At 41.6% G+C, this 9432-nt stretch overlaps 1 protein-coding gene across 1 annotated transcript in view; it reads right to left on the bottom strand.

Annotated features, from left to right (window-relative positions):
- The window catches only part of RIN2 (Ras and Rab interactor 2), a 30036-nt gene that overhangs the window by 12648 nt on the left and 7956 nt on the right, over positions 1-9432 (bottom strand). The window contains exon 2 of the mRNA XM_009330130.1: positions 3553-3647. Within this exon, the coding sequence (XP_009328405.1) occupies positions 3553-3647 (95 nt within the window). The remainder of the gene's footprint in view (positions 1-3552; positions 3648-9432) is intronic.

The following is a 9432-nucleotide window of genomic DNA, read 5'->3' as shown; positions in this document are numbered from 1 at the left end:
GACATGGCAGGGGGGGGAGGGGGGGGGGGGGGAGAGAGAGAGAGAGAGAGAGAGAGAGAGAGAGAGAGAGAAGAGGTCTGCTCTTTGCCCATGGCAGTAGGATGCTCAGCATCTCCCCAGTGATGCAAATTAACAAGCTTTGCTGCCAACTCTTTGCCACAGTGCAAAAGGTTTGCAAAACACAGCTCTGTGTCCAGATTCATTGTTCTCCCACTCCACTGTTGCTCAGCAGCGAGGAATATTCCTCTTGTCTCTTTCGCAGTCACAAGGGCAAAGAGAACAGCAGCAGGCAGGCAAAGTGAATCTTTCTAAAATTGCAGATGAGCGTGAACCTTGCTCCGGTCCCACCAAAGGCTCCCCAGTTAACCCAGTTTGACTCCCCACTGCAAAAGTGCCTGGATTTCTACAAATCCTGCAACCTAGCAGGCCTTAATCACACCAGCCTAGCCTATACAGTCATATCGAGCATCAGCTGGGAGAGGGCATAAAGCCTCTGTGAGCATTACCTCCACTCCTCAGCAGCTGGACTGTCACTTTCTTCTCCATCCCATTACAGCTGAAGGGACGGGACAAAGCTGCTGGGGAAAAGGTTGTTGGATATTTGCCTACCTGTCAACAATAAACAGAAGCAATTCACCGTGCAAGACACAGAAGACGACTCTACTTAATAACTGCTGTGGAAAAATGTAGATGACACATGTGTGGGGGCTGTCCAGTGCAAACCATGAGGGAGGGAGCAAAGTTCTGCCCTCATTTCTGTCATGGTAACAGAGCAGGAAGGGAATAAGCTGCAGCAGCTGCCACCACCAGCAAAGCAAATGATCCCCGAATCATTTCACAGGCACCAAATACTCCAGGAAGACTGGGACTTTACAGTCTTTCCTACAGAGGGACAGCAGCAAGCTTTTTCCCCTCACGGTCATTCACAAAGACAACAGACATGCAGGGGTCCTAGCGCCCTCGAGGGAGACTGAGTGCCTCCTAAAAGACCATCTGGATGCCACCAGCCATGTCACATGTGCTCCCCCATCCTACATGGACCTGGGCTGCCATTGCATGCAGAAGCTCTCTAGTTACCCTTTCAAAGGTCACCAGTACAGCACAGGTCAGAAATTTATCCCATTTATGCCCTTTTCTGACAACTCCACTCATTTGCATTACTGAGATGTGTCCGCGCTGGGAAAAAGTCCAGGTGTCAAACACCATGGAATATTGAAACGGACGACATGAGTGTCCCATTTAAACCACATTTTTACAACCCTCTTTTTTGCCTGGCTTTTACATTCTTACAAGCCAAAGTTGTAGGCCCAGTTACTTGAATTATTCTCAATATTACTTGGGACATAGATGTAAAAGAAGGGAGACAAGTCCAAAATATAACTGGGGGGAGGAGTATGAATCTGAAAGTCACACAAACAAAAAAAACCCCAACCAACCAACCAACACCCACGCACTACAACACTAAAGTTGCAGACACACAATTTCATGTACTTTTATTTCTGAATACCGTTGAGAGCTCTTGCAACCTCTGCCTTTCTAAAACTGTTCTGGGTGCATGTGGAGATATGCTAAGGTGAAAAATGAGCAAGAAAAACAGACATTCCTTTTAGCTCAAATTTCTCTAGATGCACATCCGAATGCCACATCAAGATACCAACTTCTGAACAGAAGAACACAACAATAAAAGCAACCTACATTAATTACAAAGTTTTAAATTAGCCACAAAGAAATAAAGTTATGATAGTAAACACATCCTTGTGGGGAGTCTAGTTTAAGTAAGAACTCTGGAAAACCTTAGGTGAAAATACTGTAATCTTGCTCTGTAGTTCTATATAAACAAAAGATACCAGTGTACAACTAATTATATGATTTATACCAACTTTGATACAACTCGTTCCTTTCATAGAAGCATGCAGTTCAGAATTATGTAGTCATACAAAAATTGACCTTCATTCATTTATTCAGATTTCGTATTTTACATTTATCATCTTAAAAGTGACAGAAAATTTTTTTTTTTACTGGATGGCTATTATTTCAATATGAAATTTAATTCAGTTAAGTAGTCATGGAAATTGCATTATCAACTTTTGTATGTTAGCTTTACTCACATATTTTAATCAAAATATATTTCACACTCAAAATTAACAAATTCAGTTTAAAAAACCCATTAAAAAGAAATCAGTAGAAAAATCCCCTGAATCTGTAAAATAGGGAGATTTAATTGACTGTTTCCAGCTAAGTGTTTCCACCAAGATTTTAGAACTAGTAGATCTTAGTCTTTCATGCATATGGTGTATTCAAAGATACAAGAACCCTTTTCTTAACTGAAAATTAGCTAATGATCATTGAAATTAATTAGCTGAATCCACTGAAATGGAGAAAGTATCCTTTCCGCCCCCATAAAACAACTGTGCTTTCAAAAGCTTTAAAACTTGAATAATGTGTAACCAGGGGTATAGCCAAGGACTTTAATTAGTTCAGCTGTCTCATGTTCTTTACCACTTGGGCAACAAAGGTGCTGCTCATGTTTTATTTAAATAGTTTAAATATATATTGTAGTAGTTTTAGCACATTTCGAAAGTATTTCTAGAAAGAAAAAAACAAGCTAAAAGCATGGATGTGTTTCTAAATAACAAACTATTATCCACTTGATTAACTCACTGCCTTGAAGAACAAAGCCCACCAGCTCCAGAGCTGGCCCAGACTGTGCAGTCAGAACAGAACGCCTGCATTGGTTGCTTTCCTTCTGCAACAAATATTTCAACAATAAGTACAAAAATGTGTTCTCTCGTTAACACAATGATTAAAATATTGAATATCCTCCAGATGTCAATTAACAGACATTACCAATCAAGCACAACAGCCATAGCAAAGCCAAAATGCTGGGGTCTCACTATGCCCAATTAAAGGTACAAGTTTAACATTGCAGATTTCCACAGTCCACAACTACATGGCATGACCTATTTTAAAAAGCCAGAACTTTTATCTGCACTGTAATATGCATCTCAAATCATTTTAAGGTTAAGAAAATGCCCCCTATCTACTCTAGTATTTTTTAATGTGTAAGATACTCACATATAAATGAACTTAAACACATAACCCACAAAAGCATCAGCTCATAATAGTCAATATTTTACTTCCTAACCTGAGAACATAAATAAATCATTTTATGTTGAATCTTCACAGAAGTCACTTGAAGCAATGGACATTTTTAGTCTTTACAGCGTGAAAGCAAAGCTCATTGCCATAGACAATGGGAATAACATTAGTAGTTTCCTGCTTTAGACATTCATCAAGGTTTGTAACAAGGAAGTAGAAGTGAAGTTCAGTTGCTTTTAGAATATATTAAGACAAATACACAGAACAACTGAATCTCTGGGCACTCCTCCTGCACAAAGGCAAATTCCTTGAATCAAGAGCAAGATTATCTACACCCCCTATGTTGCTAGGATGAAAAGTGCTAGGACATAAGCCACCCAAGAAGAGAGCACAATGAAAATATTCCTGTCATGGTACACCTCCAGGAACTATGAAAATAAACATTTTAATCACCTTCGCAAATCAGCAGATTCATCTTCCACTGTGAGATCTGTCTGTACCATCTCCTGTTTCAGTTCTCCGATTTCTGAGGCAATTGTGTCAATGAGCTAGAAAGGGACAAAAATAGTATGACGTCAAGTGAGTGGAAGAGGCGTGGAAAAGAAGCACGGGCAAGTTTAGTCACCAGAGATTACTTTTTTTTTTTTTTTTTTTTTTTTTTTTTTTTTTTTTTTTTTTTTTTTTTTTTTTTTTTTTTTTTTTTTTTTTTTTTTTTTTTTTTTTTTTTAAATCGCATCCTATTTGGACTTCCCCTTGCAAAGGAAAAAGTAAGGGTTGAGGCCACTTATAATTGTTCTCGGAGGAAGAATAATTCCTGTTTTGTGCCAGTACAAAACCTTCCAGGTTGGCTAGCTTTTTTATTTAAATATATTAAGTCTGTAGCCTCAACATATTATACAACAGCTTAAAAGAACTAAATGATTTGATCCTTTGTAGCATTTACTTTCCCAAACAAAAAGAAAAAATATAATTAGAAGAGTTTCATCTGCAAGAGTTATTTCAGAAGGGACACTAAGGCCAGCATTACAATGTTGTGGTGGATGAAAAGTAACAAAGCAAGGAAATGGGCGGCTGCTTTTCACATTAGGTCTTGGACTGCACTTGAACAGAGAAACTCAATTAAAAGAGAGGTGCCTTGTAACACTTCGGCTCAGGTGGAACACAGTCTTAATTTTGGACACGAGGGCAAGAACTCATTTTAAAGTGGGCAAGATTAGCACTAGGGCTGTATCCTGAGAAACACAGCATTTGCTAGCCAGATGTTTGGGAAACGTTTTGTTGAGCAGAAACCAACTATGAAGTTTGCAAGGCACACTGTCTTGGACATTCTTTGCAGCAACTGCATCAAGTTTGCTTGACACCACACCATAACAGTATATAAACCCTGGCAGTGTTCCCCCTCTACTGCCTGTAGTGAAACCTAGTGAAAAACTTTGCAGTGATGCCATCTCCTCTACCACCACCCCCGCGCCTCAGAGCAAACAAACAAAAACCCTGGCAGACTAAGTAAAAACAGCTTTGCAGTCCAGTCTTCATAGTCACCCACAAGACACGACCCTGAGTCCCACTAGTGTTAAGTAGCTCAGTACAGCAGCATTTTCAAAAAATTGCAGGCAACGTTTTCCTACTGTTTTATTGGAAGTTTTCCTCTACCTCAGAAACTCACACCCTCCTTTGCCGTGCAGCATTATTCTGATCAAGTCAAAAAAAGTTTCAGTCTCCGCTTACAATAGGCCAACTCCATTAAGCATACCTTAAGTGAGAATGAGTTACCATACACTACATCCATACCATAGGCTTCTTTCTGTCAAGGTCAGAGCTCCCAGCCATACTGTACCACTGGCATTACAGTTTTCAAAGATCTTCCACTGGTTGACTCCCAAACACGCCGAGTCACTGCGGCAAGATGTGAGCAATGCTTTCCTGACCATGAGAAAGAGCAGCAGGAGGAACCCACGTCGTCCTGACGGAGCAGCCTCGCACCTCACTGCAGCACTCAGCACCCCTACGAAACAGCACCTCCACAAAGGAGCCGCCGAGTGCCCTGCTAGGCACAGGTAAAATCATTCCTCCTTTTGCATAAGGGATGAATCCAGCCCCCACATTGGCTTTACACAGTGAAAAATACACGTCATTGCTGTCGGATGAGCCTCACTAGAAAGCCATTGCATCATCACGCACGTCTGACAGTGGTTATGGACAGCAGCATCACCTTAGAGGGAAGCTTTGACCTGGGTGCTCAGAGAGCAGTACCAGGCTCTAGCCAGTACACAACTGACTGCATCTTGCAGATCACACTGCTTTGTTTTTTTCTCTTTTAAAGCCTCTACCGCCTTAGCATCATCATCCTTAATACATTTATTCTTGTAATCCTCTGAAATGCAATATAGCTGCAATTCTCACCGACCTGATGGAGGGGGAGTTTCATGCTATGGTGTGCTGCCCCAAACAGCAAGGTTCCACTTCTTCCCTTGGGCTGTCTTGGCTGTTCATCTAGCCCTGTTAGCTGGTTCAGCTTGCTAAAAAGTTGGAAGACTTTTTCACTTTGTCTTTTGGTTAGATTTCTGCTGGCTTAATGACCTGAACCTAATCTCTAAGGGGGTCAGACAAACTCCAGAGCAGACACCAGGAAACAGAGGACAGCACCAGGCTGCCCCTTTCAGGAAGGGCACTAGATCCCATCAGCCCAATGTGAAATCATGCCCTGTTGCTCAGCCACCCCAGCAAATAGCCCAGGATTTTGGGCTGTTCATGCTGACCTTGGAACAGAGAACCTATGCCCTGGTTTAGGCACCCTAAGCTAGCCAATAACTGGATCAGCCACCCTGAACTCTGCAATCTGACCAGGACACCTCTGGAATTCAGACCACTCAGGTCTTCCAGCTGTCTACATAGTAGCAGGAAACATGCTTTTGGGCTGACACTTACTAATGAAAACAATAACTACCAGCATCTACAGGGAATAAAAAGCTGCACACCCCTATCACGCAACTGTACTTGGTGTGGGTGTGTGCATGTGACAGTCTAAGAAACAACTCCCAGGATATTTAATCAAATATTTTTCTTTTTAAAGTAACACCTGAAATTATGATAAGCCATGCCAAGATTTCAAGTCAACCATTAAAAGAATGAAATTTAAATAAATTTTTTAATCACGTGGATTGCTGTTCAGGTTTTAAAGAAAAAGAAAGCAATTGATCTATGGAAAGTCTCTGGCTACAAACCCAAACTACAGCTGATGTACTTAACCAATTTTTTTAACAGCAATCCTTCTGTACAGTAATCCTTCTGGCACCTGTAGAGAGAGATATCCACTAATTCAGTTCAATAGCCAATTAATTCCACACAGAGAAGCTGACTACAAGTGTAAAAAGACAGAAAAATTGCATTTGTCTTCCAAGCTGTGACTAAGCAGTACAAGGGGAAGGATCAGCTCTACTAGGCCTAAATCTCTGATGAGCAATCCATTACAGCGTCTAGCTACAATAATCACTCTTAAGCTATTCAGTTAGTTTCAAACACGAATGTGCCTTCTTAAAGTTAGTTCTAAATAACTAATGGCATTCTAAAGTACTGACACAATGGATTTCTTGTTATTTGTATCCAGATGTATGAAACACAAGTTAAAAAACCCTAATAAATATATGTTCGGAAAGAAATACACAGTTTGCCATTTTTACATAAGGAGCATGACAAGCATACGGAAAAAACGGAGCACACCTTTGGTGAACAAAATCCATTCCAGCTTTAATTACAGCCTATCAATTACTTAAGTCAGGATTTCCTCTTCCTGGATTAACATCACATTTCATAACTGATGGCGCTTCACAGTGGAACATACAGCCAAGGGGCTTTCTTTATTAAAGAGAAGTTCCAATGCCAAAACAGAAGCAAAAAATATTAATTTTTAAGTACCTGCTGAATTTCCCCAATCTTCATTCATTATTAGGCTTGCTAAGTGCAATGAGGTAGTCGAACACAACCATACAAGTTGTTACTGCTAAATAAGATACATACCGCTGATGCAAGTCTTACTATGTCTCTACAGCTTTTGCAGCCTTCTTATCCCTTCTGGTTCTGCTGAAGCTTTTCATTTTGCTTCCTTAAAACAGCTCATAATTGCTCAGCACAGTCTTCTGTTCGCTTTTTTTACTCCCTTATCCTTCACACCTTTACCTACATCTTGGCATACATCTTACCACTTCCCTGCCCTATATTTTCTGTCCTCCGTTCAGGAGCGACATGTTTCAACTTAGCCCGTTTTTCAAGTACGCAAACATGACTTGCAAATTTTAATTTACTTCAGTGCCAGGAAATGGAACTTTTAGATGAAGAAGTAGATGGACTTAAATTAAGGCAATATCATTCTCTTCCCAGCCGCACTGGGCACTACATTTCCACCTTTCATATTAGCCTCCAAACAGTAGGTTTCTCAGATTAAACCCTCCCAGTCTCTCTGGCAGCTGAATGAGTAAAATGGAATTCATTCTCCATCTACTGTGAAGTTTCTAGTATTTTCAGATCTCCTAACCTCCCAACTGCTCCAACAAGGTAGCATGCAGCCCTTTCCTTGCTGCAGCAACTCTCTGCCACTGTTAAAACCTTTCCAAAGTTGCACCTGAACACAACTGAGAGTTGAATTATTGCTTGAACTGACCAGATTACAGCCTTTTCTCTTTTCCCACCAGATAGCCACAAAGGCTCTGACACTGCCTGTGGAGTCATGAACGCAGAGACGTCAGGAACAGAACTGCCTTATATGCTTCATCCTGCAGTAACAGCTAAAAAATTAACTTTGCTAATGGATGAAGCAAGGCTCAGTTTTTAGTTTTAAATCACAGCATTTCCCAAAGATGCTTCCTATTCACTGTGAGAGCGTGAAGTTTTTTCAAGCACCAAGTAGTCATGAATATGAGCAATTTAGCCAGCTGTAAATATATTAGAGCTTCCTGTCATGGCTTGCCTGGAGCCATCTCAGAAGGAAGGCACCACTAGTCAGCTACCAGCATGCAACATGAGTCAGCACCTGGAGTATCATTACAGATGGCAATTGATTCACAATGATCTGCAACTATATTTGACCATTTAAAATATGAACTATGAAATCACTATGTGAAGCTCAACTTATTATTAAACACTATTCAAGGATTTAATCTGTTAATGAAACAGACCTACTGTAGATAAGAGCTCTGCCGCATGCAATATTGAATAAGGTCAGCAGAGCAGCCTTTTCATTGAGTTAGCAATATAACTCTACTCCAGTGCTACATGCACTAGTCGCCCTGTCTGATCACCTGTTGCAGGGCCTGACAGGGGGATCAGAAAGGCCCAGGGAGAGCGTGAAACCAGAGGAATTACCCCCACCCCCAGCTCCTTCCATTGCACAGAGCATGGTAAAACCTAAGGCAAATCACACAAGCATCTTGAAGCCAGTCAATCTCAGAATAATCAAGCTGAAATTGACCATCTATTCATTTTTCAAGGGATTATTGTCAAACCACCCAAAGGGATTATGTCAGCTCTGCCTGGCAACAGATGTGTCTCTTTCAACAGCCTTCCTTCAAATGTCAGCTGTTTGCTTAAGATTCAAGCAGAGCAGGAGACAGACTGCTTGGCAATCCCCTGGCTTCTTCAAAGAAATCAACCATCCATACAGAGAAGCTGATCAGGAATAAGGGGAGGGCGAGCCAATGCTCCACCCAACTCTCAAAGTCTGCCCGACATTTACTTTCCCTGGACCTGCACTCAAGGAAAGGCAGGGAGCTGAGGTGCCTCAGGAACAGTCACATATAGCAGTCTGCAGGCTGGGCATGGGAAGTCAGCCTGATGCTGACTGCACACCCCATCACAGCAGCTGCAGCTAGTGGATTTGTGCATTAACAACTTGTAGAAGCTGTGAAGAAGGCAAGGGGGAGATTTTGGCAGCTGGTTGGAGGTATGGGGGCACCAGCTATCACGAGAAGCAGCATGGGAAGCATGTGCATCTCCTTCAAAGATAGAAAGGGGAAACGGTAAGCAAAGTGGAGCAACCCTCTGTTACATTAGCAGCTGCTTTTGAATCATAAGCTGCCAGCACCACAGCCCAGACTTCTTTCCCTGCAAAACTTCCTATAGTGGTAACTGCATGAAAGCTAAGCTGCTATTCCCCATGAACCAGCTGCTAGACATGACAGAACGAATCAGCTCTGCTTTAAGTAGCTCCTCTGCATGGGCAACATCACCTTAGTGTTTGCACCCACAAGATCAACTGTAGCCATAAAGAACCACAGTAGCAAGTATGCCCTGTTCTCTGACACATCTACAGAGATTAAATGGCTCACAGGCCATCAGTCT

Source organism: Pygoscelis adeliae, unplaced genomic scaffold (assembly GCF_000699105.1).
Source record: "Pygoscelis adeliae isolate BGI_AS28 unplaced genomic scaffold, ASM69910v1 Scaffold188, whole genome shotgun sequence".
Taxonomy (NCBI): Eukaryota; Metazoa; Chordata; class Aves; order Sphenisciformes; family Spheniscidae; genus Pygoscelis; species Pygoscelis adeliae.
This window is presented reverse-complemented; position numbering and strand designations above follow the sequence as displayed.